At 40.6% G+C, this 20,712-nt stretch overlaps 1 protein-coding gene across 4 annotated transcripts in view; it reads left to right on the top strand.

The window, feature by feature from the left end:
* Positions 1-20,712, top strand: part of LOC122560572 (arf-GAP with dual PH domain-containing protein 1-like) — a 151,004-nt gene that overhangs the window by 92,055 nt on the left and 38,237 nt on the right. For all 4 annotated transcript variants that reach the window (XM_087997912.1, XM_043711333.2, XM_087997913.1 and 1 more), the window contains exons 5-6: positions 16,102-16,214; positions 19,808-19,954. In XM_087997912.1, coding sequence (XP_087854038.1) covers positions 16,102-16,214; positions 19,808-19,954 — 260 coding nt within the window. The remainder of the gene's footprint in view (positions 1-16,101; positions 16,215-19,807; positions 19,955-20,712) is intronic.

The raw sequence follows: 20,712 nt of genomic DNA, 5'->3' as shown, positions 1-20,712 counted from the left end.
CAAGACCTGCTGAGTTCTGCAGCATTCTCTGTCTTTGCTTCAGATTTCCAGCCTCTCCAGTATTTTGCTTTTATATGAAACCTTTGTTTTTGTGTTGTTTTGTAACTGTATGTACAGTGTAGAAACATATAAATTAATCTGAATCTTAGAAGCATTAATTTGGTTCATTCTTGTTGGTCATTACTTCTTTCTGTCTAACCTCCAACTTTTATGAAAGTGGAAGTCAGGGCTGGGAATGAATTACACGACAAAAATAACCCAATTAAGTGCTTTGTAGAAAGTCCATGTGATGTATTAACAACCCTGTACATGCATTTCCTGGTTGGCAAGGTTTTACTTTCTGGTCAAACTACCTGCTTCCTGCCTGTCTGGGCAGGATCTACATATATCACCACAAACAAGAACATTTACTGCATATAGACTGGCTTTTAATGTGCATTTCCAGTGCACTGCACTGCTACAGGCACATTGACCAGTATTGTCTGACACCAAGAACAATATTACTGGTTTGTGAAGACCATTGTTGCAGATGGCAGGACCTGTTTTGCTGATTCTATGACCAGTGCTACTGGTTTCAGGACCAGTTTTATCTACTGGTTTCAATTCCCATAGTTTTTCACTGGTCCATCACTACTGGTATTTCCCTTCGGTTACGATCTTTGCCACATAAACTTAATTGATTAGTGCAAAGATAGAGAAACAAAAGTAAAGAAGAACTTGCAAGGTGACAAAATCTACAAATCAGGCAGGAGGAAAATTTGCAGTAAGGGAAATGTTTTTGATGTTCACTCCTGTGAGAAGATTCCTGAGTAGCCATTCGTGAGTTGGACAAACTGTTTCCAGTGCCAAAAGAGTCAGTGATCAGAGATCATAGAATTAATGGGTGTTGTAAAGAAACCTTGTTTTGTAGACCCAGTTGTTGAGATCTCAAACACATTCAATGGTAACATTTAAACGAGAATGGGATTAATTGGCTAGCCCATACCAAAGGCTTGGCACAAACACAGGGGACTAAATGGCGACATTCTGTGCTGTCTTATGCATTAATTCTGTGACAACGTAGGAACAAGGAAATCTTTCTTTGTGCAGTGACTTGTTCAACCAGGTAATGCTATGCCATGGCAGGGACCAATGGGAAGATTCAGAAGAGAGTAGTGCAGGGCTGTGGAGAATAGGCATGGACTTCTACAAAGAAGTTGATCAAAAATAAATTCATGAATGGCCTGTTTGTGTGTTGTAAAGCTCTGTGGTTTTAACTGCCAATGTTTGTTTGATCCTCCACCTATTCTTAAACATTTAAACAATGCCATTGTACTTCTACAATACCTTCATTTGATTCTGACATGAAGTCTAATTTCCTCTATTGCTCCGTTTAGTATAGATATCTCTGGGAGAGCAAAAGTTATTTTTCTGAGACAGAATGGCTACTTTCTACTGTCTTTTCTGGTTTCTAAAATGAAGTGACTGTTCAGTCAGAACTGTTTCACTTCAAAACCAGGGTATAATTTTAAGGTGAGAGGAGAAAGATTTAAAAAAGAATATGAAGGGCAATTTTTTTTTTAAGTGGTTCTTTTCCAGGATGAACTGCCAGAGGAAGTAGTGGATGCGGGTACAGTTACAACGTTTAAAAGAAGTTCAAATAAGTATATGAATAGAAGACATTTGAAGGGACATGGGCTAAATGCAGATAGGTGGGACTAGATTAGTTTGGGAATGTGGTCAGCATGGACTAGTTGGACCGAAGGGCCTGTTTTTGTGTTGTATGACTCTATAATTGCTCTCTGAGCAATGTGAGCGATATGACACAGCATTGTATTTTGATTTTTTTTTTGTTACACCATGAAAGAAGAGTTGGATCGACAATGTTTGGATGGGGATTGAGAGAGTAAGTGTGATGTGGTTTGATACCTTTTACGTTCTCTGTTAAGATCAGGTACTTACCAGTCTGCCACCAAATATATAAACAAACATTTAACCAAAGTTGCTTATATTGGTGAACAGGAACTATATAAATATGAGTCACCTGACACCAGGTTATAGTCCAAAGGGTTAATTTGAAATCACAAGCTTTCAGAGCACTGTTCTTTCCTCAGGTGAAGTGGAAGAAAGTGCACAGACACTGAATTTATCGGCGGAAAGACCGTTGTCGTGTGACCTCTGACTTGTCCACCCCACTCCAACCCCGGCAGCTTCACGTCATATATAAATATGGCAGGAGGTAGCTGCCATACTGAACTAGCTGTTGTAATTGGCCCTCCCACCAGTTTTCCAGGGCGACAAGACCGACTCAATTTCGGTGATAGCCTAGTGTCTGCCATGTTGTTGAAGTTACCTTTGCGGATGTTAGGCTCGCTGACTACAGCACATATCGGGCCTTTGGAGAAATGGGGCTCCCTTCCCCTTTTTTCCTTACCGATTGACCCTATCAGATCAAATTGTGCAGGCATTGCGGCTGCTTGTCTTGGGATTCCCAAGCAGTTGTCTCAAATCAAGTATCCAACAACCACCAAAATGTAGAAAGGTTTTTTCAAACGTGTTTCTGTGGAACGTGAAGGGAGTCTGGTGTACTGCCCTGAACACCATTCTCCCCCCTGCACTCTGCCATCTTCATGATGGTCCCATTCTGCTGCTTGCCCTGCCGTGTGAAAGAACACCCTGCCCTGCCTGTCTCCAGCATTCCCAGCAGGCTGTGCAGCTGTAGTGTTTCCATGCACACCAATCGATGATTGACATCTGCTTCCAGAAGCTGTGCTGCTCAAGGACATTAGAGGCCCACGCGCTGGAAAACAAAATCAGGGAGAACATGGCCCACGTCTACCTTCGATTTAACCGAGCTGCTGGCGGAATGACAACAGATTAACCCCCGTGTGGAAAATGTTAACCCTATCACACAAAGAACAATGTTGGACCGATTCTGGCTGGGATGGCACAAGCCCTGGTTTTGTAATTGATACAGGGAAAGCCGAGTCGAACAGAGTTTGTAACCCATTGTGTCCCAGCTGGGTCTAAATGATTACCTGGCTTCACAGCAATCAGTGAAACTCTTTAAAGAACATAAGGACTAGGAGGAGGAGTAGGCCATTCAGCCCCTTGACCCTGCACTACCATTTATTGCAATCATACCTGATCTCATCTTGGCACCAACTCCTGCCTGATTCCCATAACCCTTCAAACCAACACTAATTAAAAATTTGTCTGTCTCCTCCTTCATTTTATTTTTATGTCCCAGCATCTGGGGTAGTGAATTCCACAGACTTTCAATCCTTTGAGAGAAGTAATTTCTCCTCACTTCTGCTTTAAATCTGTTCACGATTGTCCTACGTGAGGAAACATCCTCTCTACATCTATTTTGTCCATCCTCTTCAGCATCTTTTACACCAGAATTAGATTTCCTCTCTGTTATGGACGAGGTCAGATCCCTCAAAACATTTCAAGAAGGTAGCCCAGACCCTAACTCTGCTAGTTGTTTTAAGCAGCTGTAAGCTGGATATTGTAGGAGAGAATCAGCTGGTCAAACCACTTAGTTTTAAACAAAACTGAGTTAATTTACAAGATTACTGAATGAAACACAAACAACAGAAAACAGAATACTGAATAACTTATCCAATCTGAAAACCCAACAGATCATCCCAACTTAATGATGCTGTTCCAAATACTTGCAACAATCCCCACAAACACCCCTTTGTACAAAAGGTAAAATCAAACACAGGGTCTGACAGGAGAGAGGTCAGAGAGAGAGTACTAGCCTGGATCTGCTTCTTTGGGACCATCAGCTTTTTCCCCACTACTGCTAAAAACCAAACCAAACCAGAGAAAAGCTGAGCTGGGAGAACTGCCCACTCCCCTTTCATTGTACAAGTGTTCTTTTTTAAAACTTGAAAGCCTCTGTCTGAGGCAGTATCCGTTAGCTATTATCAAATTGGCCCTAAAACCCTACAGTCCAGACTTTTCGGAGTCTGTGTCATTTACAACTTCTGGGAAAAAAAAAGCCAGGAACAGCATAACCTTGTTAAAGGAGCAGCTTTGTTGCTCTCTCATTCTTCTAAACTCCGGTATGTACAGCCTAAACTGCTCAATCTTTCTTCAGCAGACAAATCTGTCATCTCTGGAATCAATTTAGTGAAACTCCTCTGAACTGCTTTCAATACAACCATATCCCCCCTCAAGTAGGGGGATCAAGATCGTACACAGTTATCTAGGTGCAGTCTCATTAATGTATCAAACAGATGCAGCAACACTTCCCTACTCTTGTACTGTATTCCTTTAGCAGTAAGTGCTGAAATTCCATGAATTTGGAATGTTTTAATATGTTAAATAGATATTATAAATACAAATTGTTGTTGTTTTTGCTGACAGAGCCATTGTAGATTTAAATGATGATCTTGTGGCTACATTGGATTATACATTGACCTTGTTTCCCTGCAGGTTTGATGATAGCACCACTTCAAAAGGCACTCTGTCTCATTGCTGCACCATCTTTACACTCTAAATTCCAGCTTCTACGTCAGTATGCCCTTTAAGAGGTGCAGGCAGCCTGTGAATGGGGCTGGTCTCACATGGCAGAAGTGGGTACTGCAGAGGCTGGAGATTAGTCAAGATTAGAGTGGTGCCGGAAAAGCGCAGCAGGTCAGGTAGCATCCAAGGAGCAGGAAAATTGACGAACTCACAGCTGCCACTGAGCAACTTATTCCGCACTAGACTGTGCTTCACCATCCTTCAAGTGAGCGCAAAGTTTGTTTGGTGTCTATTCAACACTTGAAGATTAATGATGTCACAATCTCAGCACCCATTTTTATCCAAAATTTACAATTTAATTTGTCTCGCAGGTCTAATTATTGTATGTGGAGATTCTTATTCCTCCCTGTTTATGTCATCGAGTTGGATTCACACTTCAGTGCACCTTGTTTATCTGTACAGCTAGCACAGTCTCAGACGTGGTTCAGTGTAAGGACTTGTACAGGACATTGATTCGACCAGCATTGGAATACTACGCGCATTTCTGGTCTCCCTGCTATAAGAAGGATTTTGTGAAACTTGAAAGGGTTCAGTAAAGATTTACAAGGATGTTGCTAGGGTTGGCGGGTTTGAGTTGTAGGGAGAGGCGCTATTTTCCCTGGAGTGTCGGAGGCTGAGAGATGACCTCATAGAAGTTTATAAAATCATGAGGGATGTGGATAGGGTAAATAGAAAAGGTCTTCTCTGTGGGGTGAGGGAGTCCCGAACTAGAGGGCATAGGTTTAAGAAGAGAAGGGAAATACTTAAAAGGGAGCTAAAGGGCAATTTCTTCACGCAGCTGCCAGAGGAAGTGATGGAAACTGGTAAATTACAATATATAAAAGGCATCTGAATGGGTATATGAATAGGAATGGTTTGGAGGGATATGGGCCGGGTGCTGGCAAATGGAACTAGATTTATTTAGGATGAGTTGGACTGAAGGGTCTGTTTCTCTGCTGTACATCGTTATGGCCCTGTGATTCTATGAGTCTGAGGTTTATAGGTCAGAACTCTCATTAAAGCTTGAGCCCATAATTCAGGCTACACTCCAGAGCCCGGACTCAGAGTCCTTCAGTTTATCAGAGGTTGTGTCTTTTAAATGAGATATTAAAGTGAAACCCCATCTGCCCTTTCTGATTGATATAAATGATCCTTTGTGATACTTTACCTTGCACCAGTATTGGAGATCTGCATGTAGTAGATTACAACAGCTCCATTATAATTTCTGTTTAATACTAAACCAGTGGTTGGATTTTGCAAAGTGCTTTTAATTCATCTTAATGAATAAATTTTATGAATGTGGGGGAATATTTTAATTAACTAGCTTTTATTAAAAAAAAGTATCCTGGATGACAGCCAGACTGTTTTAATTAAATAAGATTATAAGGCAAGTCTCTTGATATCGGGTGAAGTGCAGGCCTTTTGAATGTGTAAATCCTGCCCTCCAATGACATTCAGACTTGAACTGCAAGTGAATATAAGAACATAAGAAACAAGAACCAGAGTAGGCTATTTTGCCCCTCAATGCTGCTCTGCCTTTTAATGAGGTCAAGATTCAATCTGATCATGTTAATTCCACCCCACAGTGTAACCTCCCCTCCAACTCTAATAACCTCACTTATTTGAAGATCAAAAATTTGAATAACCCGCTTTTAATGTGTTGAATGACTCTGTCTCTACTGCTCACAGCTGTTTGGGGAAGAGAATTCCAAGGATTGACACATTGCTCAGGGAAGAAATTTCCCATCGGCTCTAGCTTAAATGGAAAACTCCTCATTGTGAAACTGTGCCCCCTAGTTCTAAAGATCCCATAAGGGGAAATATCCTCTGAGCACCTACCACCTCCTTCTCAATGTTATATGTTTCAATAAGGTCACTTCCCATTCTTCTAAATTCAAATGAGTAAAGGCCCAACCTGCTGAACCTTTTCCCATAAAACCGCATCCCTCCATACAGTATTTTGCCTATGATCTCATTAATGCTTTGTATGGTTGTAGCAAGACTTTCCTACTTTCACACTCCAACTCCCTTGCTTGGTATATCCTCAAAGGGTTCCAATAAATTTGTTAAAAACTATTTCCCTTTCATAAAACCATGGTGACTCTGTCTGGTTGTATTACAATTTCCCAACTGCCCTGCTACTCCTTCCTTAATAATGGATCCCAGCACTTCCTCAATTGTAGTTGTGGATTTGGTGGCCTATAGTTTCTTGCTTTTTACTGCCCTATTTCTTGAATACAGGTGCGACATCTGCAGTTTTTCACTCCATCAGCACTTGTCCAGAGTTGAAAAATTGTAGATCTACTACTATCTTGAGCCATTTCTTTTAAGATCCTTTGGTACAGTTCATAGGTCCAGGGCGGCATGACGGCTCAGTGGTTAGCACTGCTGCGTCGCATCACCAGGGTCCCAGGTTCGATTCCAGCCTTGGGCGACTGTCCATGTGGAGTTTGCACATTCTTCACGTGTCTGCATGGATTTCCTTCCACAGTCCAAAGATGTGCAGGTTAGGCGAATTGGCCATGCTAAATTGCCCGTAGAGTTAGGTGCATTAGTTAGAGGGAAATGGGTCTGGGTGAATTACTCTTCAGAGAGTTGGTGTGGACTGGTTGGGCCAAAGGGCCTGTTTCCATATTGTAGGGAATCTAATCTAATCCAACAAATATGTCAAATTGGATTTCCTAGTATGTTTTTCTCTTTTGTGGTAGTGATAATTTTAGGTTCCTCCTTCCGGATGTCCCTTTCTTTTCTACTATTCTTAAAATGTTCTTTGATCATGTTGTACCATGAAGAAAAACACTAAATAGTTATTCAAGTCTCTGCCATTTCCCTGTTGCCCATTATTTAGTTATCCAGTCTCATCTATCCTGGGTAAAGCTTTGTGTATACCCTGTTGAAGCTCTTACTGTATGTTTTATTTCTTTCTAGATCATTCTTATTTAAATTTCTCCCCTTTATTTGTTTTGCACTTTTTGCTTTTTTTTTTGTATATTCAGCCTATCACTAATCTTAAAACACTGTATGCCTTTTTATTTGAATTTGATGCCATGGTTAATTTCCTGAGATGGCCATGCTGCATTCTTTTCATATGTTCCATCCATCCATCCAGAAAGTCTATCTTTTGAGAATTATTCTGCTACAGACACTTAATCATATTTATATCTATTGTTTTACCTTTTAATCTCTTTTCTTAGTCCACTGCAATCAGCAGTGTTTTCACACCTTTGTAATGATCTTTATTTAAAGTTTTAAGACATTTTGGTTTCAGACCCACTTTTCTCACTCTCAAGTTGAATGTGAAACTCCATCATATTATTAGCTGTCTTGCCGAGAGGCTTGTTTACTAGGAGATCATCAATTAATCCTGAATGCTTACACACTACCATGTCCCTGGTTTGGTTCCACAATGTCATGTTCAAAGAAACTGGCCTAAATACACTTTATGAACTTATCCTCAAGTGGACGGCAGCTCTGCTAATATTGGAAAGTTGCCCTCAGGAGTGCACAATGGAAGTGCAGTGTATTTGGTTTTGCCTGAGTATTGTCTGTCTGAATGAAGGAGTAGCAAGAACTCAATTGACTCTTAATTCTCTTCTGAAGTGTCCTAGGAAAGCATTTTGTGTTGCAACTCGAGAATTTCCTCCTCAGACCTCTTGCCTCATTTAAGATGCTGCTTCATAAAAAGGATTTCACCTGGGCCTTATATCTCCGTATGTAGAGTTGTTGCCAACTTTATCTGAAAATACTCCGAATGCTTGGGTTACTTCTACCTCATGAAAAATGCCAGTTAAACACGAGCTCTTGCCTTTGGAGCAAATAAAAAGAGGAAATGCTAGAAATAACAACTCTGGCAACATCCAGTGAAGAAAAGAATGGGTTTAATATTGCAGCAGAATTCACTCCAAGAGCAACGCGATTTAAGCAACTAATACCAGCTGAACAGGTTGAAGTAGGTGGCAATGGGAGCGAGTTACACTTTTTGAGAGATCCTAGTTTAACTGTTGGCCCAAATTTGGAAATATTTCTTGAACCTGTTGCCTTGCTGCCTGTCATAGTGTCAGCATTTCTAACCTTTAGTGTAGGCTGCATCAAGAAGCCCTATCTTGCGCTAACAGGGACTGAGATCATTTCCAACCAACCAACCCAGAGATGTTTTTGGACACCTCTGGAGCAGGTAAGACTTGAACCTTCTGGCTGGGAGGTAGGGACACTACCACTGCACTACAAGAGACTTAACATACAGGCACTGATAGTCAACTGGATAATGCTCACTAGTCTTAAACAGTATTAAATATTCTATCAGACATCAGTTCACAGGCATTGATTAAACTGAGACACCATTTGAACACTGCATCTGGACAAAAAGGCAAGAGCTATTGTGTGCTGCTAAAGAATTAGCAGCTAATTCAATTCCAACCAAAAACACAAATTGCTGGGAAAGCTCAGCAGGTCTGGCGGCATCTGTGGAGAGAAATCAGAATTAACATTTAGGTCCAGTGACGTTTTCTCTGAACGCATATGTGAAATGTTCACTGGACTCAAAACGTTATCTCTGATTGCTCTCCACAAATGCTGCCAGATCTGCTGAGATTTTCTCAGAATTTCTGTTTCTGTTTCATATTTCCAGCATCCACAGTTCTTTCAGTGAGCTCATTCAATTAGTCTGCCATTTAATTAGGACATTGGTATTTTCCAATTGCCAATCTATGCAAAGAGTTCCTTTCTATATACAGGTAGCTGCCCCTTTGCAAAATACTTTTGGTACTCTAACGTTGTCCTGCACAGCCCCTCATCTTGCACCTTCAAGTGAACTTGAGCTTATCTAAAATTCTGCCCATATCTTAACTTTCCCCAAGTCCTATATACCCACCACTGCTGTTCTCATTGATCTATGGTGGCTCCTGGTCCTCATTTAAAACTCTTTTCTGAGTTTTCAAATCTCTCCATGGCTCTGTCCCTTTCTCTCTTTGTAAGCTCCTCCAGTCACACAATTCCCTAAGATATCTGCACACCTCCAATTCTTGTCTGTGGAGCAGTCCCAGGTTTTGTCACTCCATTATTGGTGGCTTGACCTTTGTTGCCTGGGCCCTAGCCTCTGAACTTCTCTCCCCAAAACATCTCCACCTTTCTACCACCCTGTCTCTTTCAGAAAGTTTTAGTCACCAATACAATATCTCTTTATGTGGTTTCTGTCAAGTCATATTTGTTAAAGCTCCTTGAGATATTTTATTTTGTTAACAGCACTGCATGAATGCAAATGTTGTTAGTGCATTTTATGTTGTCTCCTCAGTAATGGTAAATCATTACAGATAACCTGCTAAAAACCAGGCTTTACTCACTACACTAGGTCAGCTATCTGTTTGTGACCACTTCAAGTGTTACGAATATATGTGTTTGCTTGAATTGCATTAGCTTTATTGTCACATGTACTCAAATGAATACAGTGAAAAGTTTATAAGTTGCTACTTACAGTGCCACCTTAAGTGCAAAGATACCTAAATATAGATAGGGGCGGCACGGTGGCTCAGTGGCTAGCACTGCTGCCTCACAGCACCAGGGACCAAGGTTCCATTCCAGCCTCGGGCAACTATCTGAGTGGAGTTTGCACATTCTCCCTGTGTCTTTGTGGTCCTCCTCTGGGTGCTCCGGTTTCCTCCCACGATCTAAAGATAGACAGGTTAGGTGCATTAGTTAGGAATAAATATATGGTAGGGGAATGGGTCTTGGTGAGTTGCTCTTCAGAGGATTGGTGTGGACCTGTTGAGCTGAAGGGCCTGTTTCCACACTGTAGGGGTGCTAATTCTTAAAAACAATTCTTCAGTTACAAGATTAGTTAAAGTGTAACAACATCATCAACACACGTTTCATTACTATTGAAAAAAGTGCCCAGCTCATTTTCACTGGGAGCTGTCCAGGAAAAGGATCAATTCAAAGAATTTATTGCCTTCCATTCACCTATTGATTGCTGATGTTGACAACGTCAATTCTCACAAGAGGAAGAAAGACTTGTGTTTCTGTTGTGTTTTTCATGATCTCAGTACAATGCTCAGAACTTTTTTTCACCTGATAGGGCAAACTTTTAAGCTTAGATACAGTTGCAATGTAAGCACCCATGTTCAGATGGTGGCAAAAAGGAAGAAGTGGGACCAAAATGTATTGAAAATGGGAAAGAAAGATGCCTTTAAAAAAAAGGAGACCTACGAGGAAAATAACTAAAAATGCTGAGTAGGTCCATCAGCAACTTTACAGAGAAGCCTGTGTTCCCAAATGGTTCTTTTAATCATTTAGAGGATGAAATTACAGTATATTTTCAGGAAATCCTCTTCCAATTAAGATTTCAATGAATCTGCTTATTAACTGTAATAATTTGGATTGTTGCCATATTAATCATAACCAATAGCGACCTCTTACAGTTCAATTAAATTCTGTGTAGTATCACATTCTGGATAACAATCCATTCAACAGTAGAGCATCCCACTTGTTTGGAGTGTTGTAATAGCGCCACCACTTGGTGACTGTTTAATCAGGTGACTAGACCTGAAGTTCTGGATTTCCTTCCCTGAAGGTTTCTGCCAGTGGACCTTGCTTTCATCCTTTCAGACATTTCTTAAAGCCTACTATGTTAAAAGCTTTATAAATGCTTTCATTGTTTGTTAGCATTGGAGGGAAGAGTGATGCAACAGTTGTGTCAAGATACAAGACTGTGGTCCGATTATGATCCATTTTTCTTTGGAGTGGGTCATCTCTCTTGTGAAGCATGTATATTTAATACATATTTTGGCATCAGCCAAATCAGTTATTGTGCATTTCCGGTTGATAAAGATTAGACTTCCTAGCCTTTTTAGAATGGTGTAACCCCAAGCCATGCATCTCCTTAATCTCTATTTAAATATGTTATGCAGTCAGTCAGCCACTTAACTGCTAGTGAATAAAGCTACACAAACTGGCATCTTCCAACAATCTGCTATCAAATCGAAAAATGAAAGAACTTTGATGTTGGCTGTTCAAGCAGCTCCTTTGACTATCATTTAAGAACGAACTCAGTTGTCACATAGGACAAGTTTGAACTTTGAGAAGCCTGGGGGAAATCCCCAGGGAGAACTCTGCTGGCCACAGGAATTTGAGGCATGATCGGAGATTGAAATATCCCAGAATTATCTGACAACAGAACTTGAGCTTGGACGGGAAATCATCACGTTACATCAAGTACCGTCAGTTTTTCCTAAAACCTCCATTCCAGCAGGATCAGGAACACATTGAATGAATATCTCCAATTAAATAACTGTAAACTGTGACTGACTAAAATATTAACCAGTTAGTGTGTGCAGCCGACATGATCGAGGGTTAAGTGGAAGAAAAGTTGGTTTGACGTACTGAAAATAGATTGCAGTTGAATGCATTTGGTTAATTTTAAACATCTTTTGTTTTGAAGACAGTACATTTTTTTCTCAAAGCCACTCATTTCAAATTATCAGATGATTTTTTTTAAAAAGCTATACATTTGTTCTTTTTATTTATTTTGTTCCATTCTAATAACTGAAAAGTTTTTTAAATTGTATGAAATGACTGATTTATTAATAGATTATAAATGTAAAGGGAGCAGCAATTTTTGCAAACATTGAGCACATTGTTATAATAGTGACCTGTGGGTTTAGGAAGAAGAAAATAACTTCATTTCTATAGCACCTTTATGCTTCAAGATGTCTCAAAGCACTGAACAGTTAATTAAGTATGTTTGAAGTGTTGCAATGAAGGTACCATAACAATTTATCTAGAGTAAGCTCCCACAAATAGCAATATGATAATGACCACATTAATTATTTCGACCATGTTGTTTGAGAGATAAATATTGCATGTTAGAGGGGAAAATCCCTGCTCTTCAGAATAGTACCATCGAAGAGGGCAGAAAGGATTTCCATTTAACATTTCATTTGAAGGACGGCACTTCCAACAATGCTGCACTTTAGGCTGTGTCGACCTAGATTACAAGCATAGATTACAAACTCATGAAGTGGGACGTATTCCCACAATTTTGACTCAAAGGCTAGAGCATTAATGTTGTAGTATGGGTTTTGCAGCTCAATATTACTGTGTTTCCTCTTAGTTCAGAGCTCATTTGTATGTAGTGGCTTCTGTCAGTCAGGAGTAATAATTGGAAATAATGATCAGCTCGAGTCCAATGTGTGTAATAAAACTGGTAATGCAAGCAGTGGTTTGCTAGAGATTATATCATGTGGTAACAACAACACACACTTATTTACGTAGCACTTGTAAGGAAATAATCACAAGAATGTAGATCACAGGAGATATCATCAAACAATATTGGACATTGGCCACATAAGGAGATATTGAAATAGATGACCGAAAGTGTGGTAAAGATCACCAGATTGGGAAGCAATTCAGAATTGATAAACTCAGATAAAAGGATATGACTTTGAGTTTTCCTGAACTGCTGGAATGGAAGGTAAATACATTGCCTTTGTGATGGATATGTTTTCAGTGTACAAAGAAAGGGTTACTCCATAGCCAAGAACTAACTCAGATAACATGGTTCAAGGCCTGTGTTGCAGCAGTCTTTTATTTAAAACTTGCCTTGACAGCATCAAAAGATAATTGGAAATCTTCATGAGTTCTACACATGCGAGTCTATCACTATGAAAGAGGCAAAAGGACTATGTCACTGTTCCTGCTACCTGTTTCCCCTCCTATCTCCAGCAGATGTGATTCATGCTGCAGTGCATTTCCACACTCTGTCTTCTACAACTTCATCTGAGGGACTAACCCTCAAGTCTAGACAATCATTGACAGGCTATTTGACTGTAGCAAGGACATCTCAACAACCACTTACATTTAACAGTCAGATATTTCAAGATGCTGCACAAAAGATTCTTTGTTTAACACTAAATAATGTAAACCTAAGGTCTCATGGCTGATATTTTAAGGGGTGTATTTAAAGGAGAAAACAGCAATAGAGAGGAGGAGATGTTTAAAGAAGGGAGTGTCAGCTGAAGCCAAAGAAAAGTGGAAACTCAAAATGGTGGAAATGGAAGAGAGTACATATTTCAGGGAGTTGTAGGCTTGGAGAGACTACAGAAGGAAGAGTGAGACCGTGGATTGATTTGAAGGAAAGTTTAAAGTGGACATGTTACTGTTTGGTTAGTAATATTAGGAGGGGTGTTCTCTATCTGATATAAATTATTCATTGGATGAAATTTTGTGCACTTGCTGACCCAACTACATGTACAACTAAGCTAAAGGAAGGACTTACATTTATAAAATATATTCCATAACTCTGGGACATCCCAAAATGCTTTGCAATGAAATAAATAGTTTTGAAACATAGTCCCAGATACAATGGAGCAACACTGGACATTTATTGCCCAGGAATAGGCCCTTCAGCCCATTTTGACCATGATGCCATTCTAAGCTAATCCCATTTGCCTACATGGTCCATATCTCTCTAATCTCTTCCTGTTCATTTATCTAAATGCCTCTTAAATATTGTATCACGTCTGTTTTTATCACATCTGTTTTCACCACTTTCGCCAGCAGTATTCTAGGCACATACACCCTCTGTGTTCTAAAAAAAAAACTTGCTTTGCGCATCTCCTTTAAACTTTGCCCTTCTCACATGAAGCCTACGATCCTGGTATTTAACATTTCCATCCTGGGAAAAGAGATCCAACCATCCACCTTATCCATGTCTCCTATCAATATACATACTTCCATCAGGTTGCCCCTGAGCTTCTAACACTCGAGTGAAAACAATCCAAGTTTGTCCAATTTCTGATACACTCCAATCCAGGCAACATCCTTTTTCACCCTTTTCAAAGTTTCCACATCCTTCCTATATTGTGGTGACCAGAATTGCACACACTTTTCTAAATGTAACCTAAACTAAAGTCTTATACAGTTGTAACATGACTTGTCAACTTTTATACTCAGTGCTCTGACTAATGAAGGCAAACATGCCGTATGCCTTCTTAACCACTTTATCCACTTGTGTTACCATTTTCGGGGAGCTATGGATATGGACCCCAAGATCTCTCTGTATAGCAATGCTTCTTAAGGTGCTATTTACTGTATACTTTGCTTTTGCATTTGACCTCCAAAAATACATCACCTCACACTTATCTGGATTAAATGTCATCTCTTATTTCTCCACCCAACTTCCCAACTGATTTATATCCTGCTGTATCATTTGACAAACTTTCTCACTATCCACAACTCCTCCAATTTTCATGTCATCTGCAAATTTACTAATCAAACCATACAAATCATTTACCTACATAAAACCCACAACAGAAATCCCATTCCTAATCCTTGTGGAATACCATTAGTCACAGACCTCCAGTCAGAAAGACACCCCTCCACAACTACCCACTGTCTTTAATGACCAAGCCAATTTTAGATCTAATTTACCAAACCACTGTGAATTCCACAACACCAGGTTATAGTCCAACAGGTTTAATTGGAAGCACTAGCTTTCGGAGCGCTGCTCCTTCATCAGGTGGTTGTCCTGTGCGCAGTATGCTGCTGCCTAGTCTCCTGAACGGGGAGTGGACTTAGCAAGTGTTCGCTGTGACAATCCATTGAACTGATTGTGGTGAGGTGGAGGCGGGAGACTTCAGCAATGCTGCAGGTCCCTTACACACAAGTGTGTCTGCTCAGAAATAAACCCTGAGACAGAGAGAGGGAGCAAGGCAGGCAGAGCGAGGAAAAAGGAAACTTCGGAAAACTCTGAGCCCTAGAGAAGAGGCAGTGCATAAATTAACTGAATAATCAATATTCCAAATAAATGCTGTCCGCCCATCTTGTTCGGATAATCGAGGTTCTTCTGTAAACAGGACTTTGCTCAAATACCTTTTAAACTGGTTGCACCAAGGGAGCCGTACCATGGGAACATACATCCAGGGGTTCCTGGCAGATTCCAACTGGACAAAATGAATTAGAAAGAAGGCGCAGGAAAATTCAAATGAGATGTTAAACTGTGTGCATGGCTAGATGGGGCATCAACAGCTGCAGGGGAGGAGATGACTCTTCCAGATTAACAGCATCAAATGGGCTACAGATCTTCTTTATCCCAATCCATTTCCTGATGTTTAACTCGTAAGTGGTTGTGTTCAATAGTATTTGTGACACTGAAATAATGGTGCCTGAAAGTGGTATGGGATTGAGGGTGTATTAGCATGTCTTCCAATGTTGCTACCTCTATAAGTCAACAATACTCACTTCCCAATTATTAAGCGTCGGGAAAAATAATATCATTTAATATAATTTGAAAAACAACGTGTCTCCAATACAGTTAAAATTTTAGATCGCAGCAACAGCCCACGTTGGTGTTTAATGTTTCATAAGAGTCTACTGTTGCCTTACTAGATCTTTTCCTATCAACAGATCCTTTTATTCCTTTCTCCTTCGCACTAACTAGATTCTCCTTAAATACATCTGTGCCACCCACTTCCACTAGTCTGTGCAGGAACAAGTTTCACAAGGGACGAACAAATGTTTTCTCTGGAGTAATTTAATTGCTAACCCTGGTGGGAGCTGTTTTCCCAGTGGAGATGATTAATTGGTGCTTCAGCCTTCTGTTGCATTTTCTTCCAGGTTACAGAGAAGGCTTTCTTTGGAAACGGGGGCGTGACAATGGTCAGTTCTTGAGCAGGAAGTTCATATTATCAGAACGAGAAGGCGTGCTGAAATATTTCAACAAACATGATGTAAGTACACAAGCCCCTCACCTGTACTAAAGTTCCTTGTCTGCTCACGGATATGGCAAAACCTGAAACATGCATAAAACAGTCTGATTTAAATCACAGTTTGTAAGTTTAAAAATAGCAGCTCTGAAAAGGTTCAGTGCGCAATTGGCAGCAGGAATCCCTCCAGTAACTTTCAGAATCGACGAACATTATTACCATGCCATGCATCTATTTCAGGCTCACATCTGCTCTGAGCACAGACTCATTCTCTCAAGTAGACCCAAGTATCTTTTTATACATTCATGGTAAGCGAAAGTCTCCACTTGCTCTTAGAACAAAAGAACAAAGTAAATTTACAGCCCAGGAACAGGCCCTTCGGCCTTCCAAGCCTGAGCCGATCCAAATCTACTGTCTAAACCTGACGCCCAATTCCTAAGCATCTGTATCCCTCTGCTCCCCACCTACTCATGCATCTGTCCAGATGCATCTTAAATGAATCTACCATGCCTGCCTCTACCACCTCTGCTGGCGACGTGTTCCAGACACCCAACACCCTCTGTGTGGCGTACTTGCCACGTGTATCCCCTTAAACGTTTCACCTCTCACCTTGATTCTCGTTATTGAATCCTTCACCCTGGGAAAAAGCTTGTCTCTATCCACCTTGTCTATACCCTTCATGATTTTGTAAACCTCAATCAGGTTCCCCCTCATCTCCTTTTTTCTAATGAAAACAAACCTAACCTACTCAACCTTTCTTCATAGCTAGCACCTTACATACATACAACATGAGAAGGCCGTGGGGTGTACAGCTTTTTCAGTAACTGTGGTCCAACTGTATTATCATTTTCAGTCACAGTTTCAATGAAACTGATGGACTTGCTAGGACATTTCAATGGGCCATAAAGAGTCGACTGCATTGCTGTGTATCTGGAGTCACATATTGAGCAAAGTTGCTTGATTTCCTTTGCTGCAGAACGTTGGTAAACCCAATGGTTCTTTGCATCAATCCATTAGTTACATATCACCATCACCATTGCAAGCAATTTAATTCCAGATTGACTTAATTTTCCAAAACAAAATCCCCTAGCTGTTATACTGGGATTTCAACTCATACTTCCAGATTATTAGTCCATACCTATCCCTCCAAACCCTTCCTATTCATATACCCATCCAAATGCCTTTTAAATATTGCAGTTGTACCAGCCTCCACCACTTCCTCTGGCAGTTCATTCCATACACGTACTATCCTCTGCATGAAACGTTGCCCCTTAGGTTTCTTTTATGACTTTCCCCTCTCACCCTAAACCTATGCCCTCTAGTTCTGGACTCCCCCACCCCAGGGAAAAGACTTTGTCTATTTATCCTATCCATGCCCTTCATTATTTTTAAAAGGCTCTATAACGTCACCCCTCAGCCTCCGACGCTCCAGGGAAAACAGCCCAAGCCTATTCAACCTCTCCCTATAGCTTAAATCCTCCAACCCTGGCAACATCCTTGTAAATCTTTTCTGAACCCTTTCAAGTTTCACAACATCCTTCCGAGAGGAAAGGGGGCTGGCAGGTGGGACTAGATTGGGTTGAGATATCTGGTTGGCATGGACCGAAGGGTCTGTTTCCATGCGTACGTCTCTATGACTCTATGACCTCTGGATTGCTATGCCACTGAAATAATTACTATGCTGCTCTCGGTAATGACAATACTGTCAGAAAGGAGCAATTGGATTTGTGCTGGGAAGGGTACAGCAGGAACTGGGGCAAGTACTGGAGGAGGTAAGAGGTTGCAGTCTGTTTTCTCCTTATGTCGTGTTGTTTTAGTCCCTGCTGCCATGCTCCCTAACATGAGATGCACAATTTCATTGCTAAAAGGTTCATGCGGATCCTATTGTACGACTAGCTGGTAAGAGACCTGCAAGAGTAATCTAAAATAACTCATTTTCTCGAGTCCAAATCATTCCCAACATTGATCGAGGATGACAATAGTGTAGCCTTGGGCATATCAACTTGCACTTTTGCAGCCACACCTACAGCCCACATAAAGTCACAACTAGCAATTCTTTCTGCTCACCCCTCAATGCCGTAATGTGATATCTGAAGGTTATCTTCATCATCCTGGTTTCTGTACATGAGAAAATTCATCAGACAATATTTTATTTAACTCAAACTGTACAGACTAGACCAGGAAATCCACATGTCATTTCAAAATATTGTCATTGGCATGGTCTTAGAAACTGAGGGTTTGACATTATTTTACAACTAGAATACTAAGCTCAGCATCCTCATGAGATTCATCAAGGTTCAAAAGCCAAGGAGAATCTACTCTTTCCATTGATTGGCAAAATGATTCTGTAACTGAATCTAACTAATCAAGAGCAAAAGATTAGCCATTGTCAATGTTGGGATAACCTTATTAGAGAGATGATTTGGTTTTAGCACATAAATGCACTGATTTATCAACAGATCTTGACATAGAGTAGTGACTTTCTTCTGATAATTTCATACAGGGGCAATTTGCAAGAAGACAGTTGCAGGTGCCATTCTTAAAATAGTTGATTGTTTTAAGCTAAGAGAGATGAAAACCACAAGCTATGACAATAAATAGTCTGTTTTGTACTGTCCCTCACAACCTGTTGTAGCAACTTATTTGGAAAGCAACCCTAAAATAACCCTTTGAGACTTTGGAAGCCATCAGAATCTGAAGCACCCAGGACCAGTGAAAGAAAACAACATTTGATGAGTTATAGCCACTCACTACCATCCATTGCCACCCTCCAGTTGTCAACAGTGAAAAATCACTGAAAGCATTGATGTATGATGGGCATGGACCCTCAATATGATTTGGTTGGTTTTGCCTCTCTGCTCTCCCTGCCCCCAACACATAGTGTTTCACCCAACCTGGCAAGGCAGAGGATCAAGTAAGACAGCATTTCCGAAAACAAAACAAAGATCCTTTCCTAACCTCATGACATCCTAAAGTGCTTTTCAGGTGATGAGGTGCCTTTGAAGAATTGTCATTGTTGTAATGTAGAAATTCACATCATCATCAGCCTGCACACAGCAAGATGTTACAATGTGATCATGACTTTATGATGTTGATTAAGGGATACGTTTTAGATCTGGGCACAGAGGAGAACTCACCTGCTCCTCTTCAAAATGTCAAGGTGGGGAGATATTCCAGAGGTGGGCTGGGGTGAGATCAAGGAGGAGGATTTTAAAATCCAGATATTGCTTGACCAGGAAAAGCAGAAACTACAGTCCGATATGCTGTCAATAGAGAACAGAAATACTCCTGGAGATTAATGTCAAGTTGCAACACTGTAGGAAAAATTGGGATAGTAAACAGTTTGAAACAAAAATCAAAAAGTTCTCGTTATGTGGCTAGCAACCCTCCCTGACTGGCCTTCAGAGTCCGGGATATGGATGTACATTGATCATTTTCTTTTGAACACGTTTGTTTATTAGTAGTAAAGATATTGGTGATCTGAAGAGAAGAGCTGTTTGTCTGTGCTGAAGTGGAAGGAGGATGTTTTGATGATATTGCCAGGTGTAGATGCAACCAGGAGTTGGCAACTCTCCACCCTTCAATTTGGCTCACCTTTTGCTTTCTCTATTTCCCAGGCGAAAGATCCAAAAGCTGTTCTGAGGCTGGAACAAATCAATGCCACTTTTCAACCGACAAAAATTGGGAATCCAAATGGATTACAAATTACTTACTTAAAAGACAACAGTACCAGGAATATATTCGTCTATCACGAAGATGGAAAGGTGAGATTATGCAAACTGAAGTAACTATTTCAAAATGGATGTAGCGTGTTACTGAGGGTTGTTTTATTTTCAAAGCAAGGGGAAACAAGATAGTGTGCATTTTATTTAAACTGTGGTCCTTATTTTTAAAACAAATAGATACAGACAGCACTCAGTCTGGCCGTTGGTGGTCTGTGGTCTTTAATTATGTTTTATGTCTCAGTTCAGTGACGCACGAGTTGGTGTTCTTGAACTGCTTCTTTTTTTCATGGAGTTGCTGCTGTTTTAATTGCTGGTTTCAAGACATGGCAAAACATACGTGCGATTTTCCATCGTTGGCAGCCAGGACATTTAAAGCAGGCTGACTTTTAATGGATTAATATTGATGGCGTCATAGCCATTTTGAAAATGGCATTGATCACTTCACCAAGTTGTAATACCGGTGCTGCCATTTTAAATATGCAGTACTGCCTCTGTACTCCGTTGAAATATCAGTGTAGGATCTGTGCTACGTGCAACCTAACCATCCCTGCTTTTCTTTAAAATATTATGGGATCTTTCACATCCACAGAGGTTTAATATCTCTTTTTAATATCATACTTGGTGGCTCAATGGTTAGCACTGCAGCCTCACAGCACCAGGGACCCAGGTTTGATTCCAGCCTCGGGCGACTGTCTGAGTGGAGTTTGCACATTCTTCCCATGTCTGCGTGGGTTTCCTCTGGGTACTCTGGTTTCCTCCCACAGTCCAGGTTAGGTGAATTGGCCATGCTAAATTGC

This window comes from Chiloscyllium plagiosum, unplaced genomic scaffold, assembly GCF_037043375.1.
Source record: "Chiloscyllium plagiosum isolate Xiang-an unplaced genomic scaffold, Cpla_swu_hap1 HiC_scaffold_20, whole genome shotgun sequence".
NCBI classification, from domain to species: Eukaryota; Metazoa; Chordata; class Chondrichthyes; order Orectolobiformes; family Hemiscylliidae; genus Chiloscyllium; species Chiloscyllium plagiosum.
This window is presented reverse-complemented; position numbering and strand designations above follow the sequence as displayed.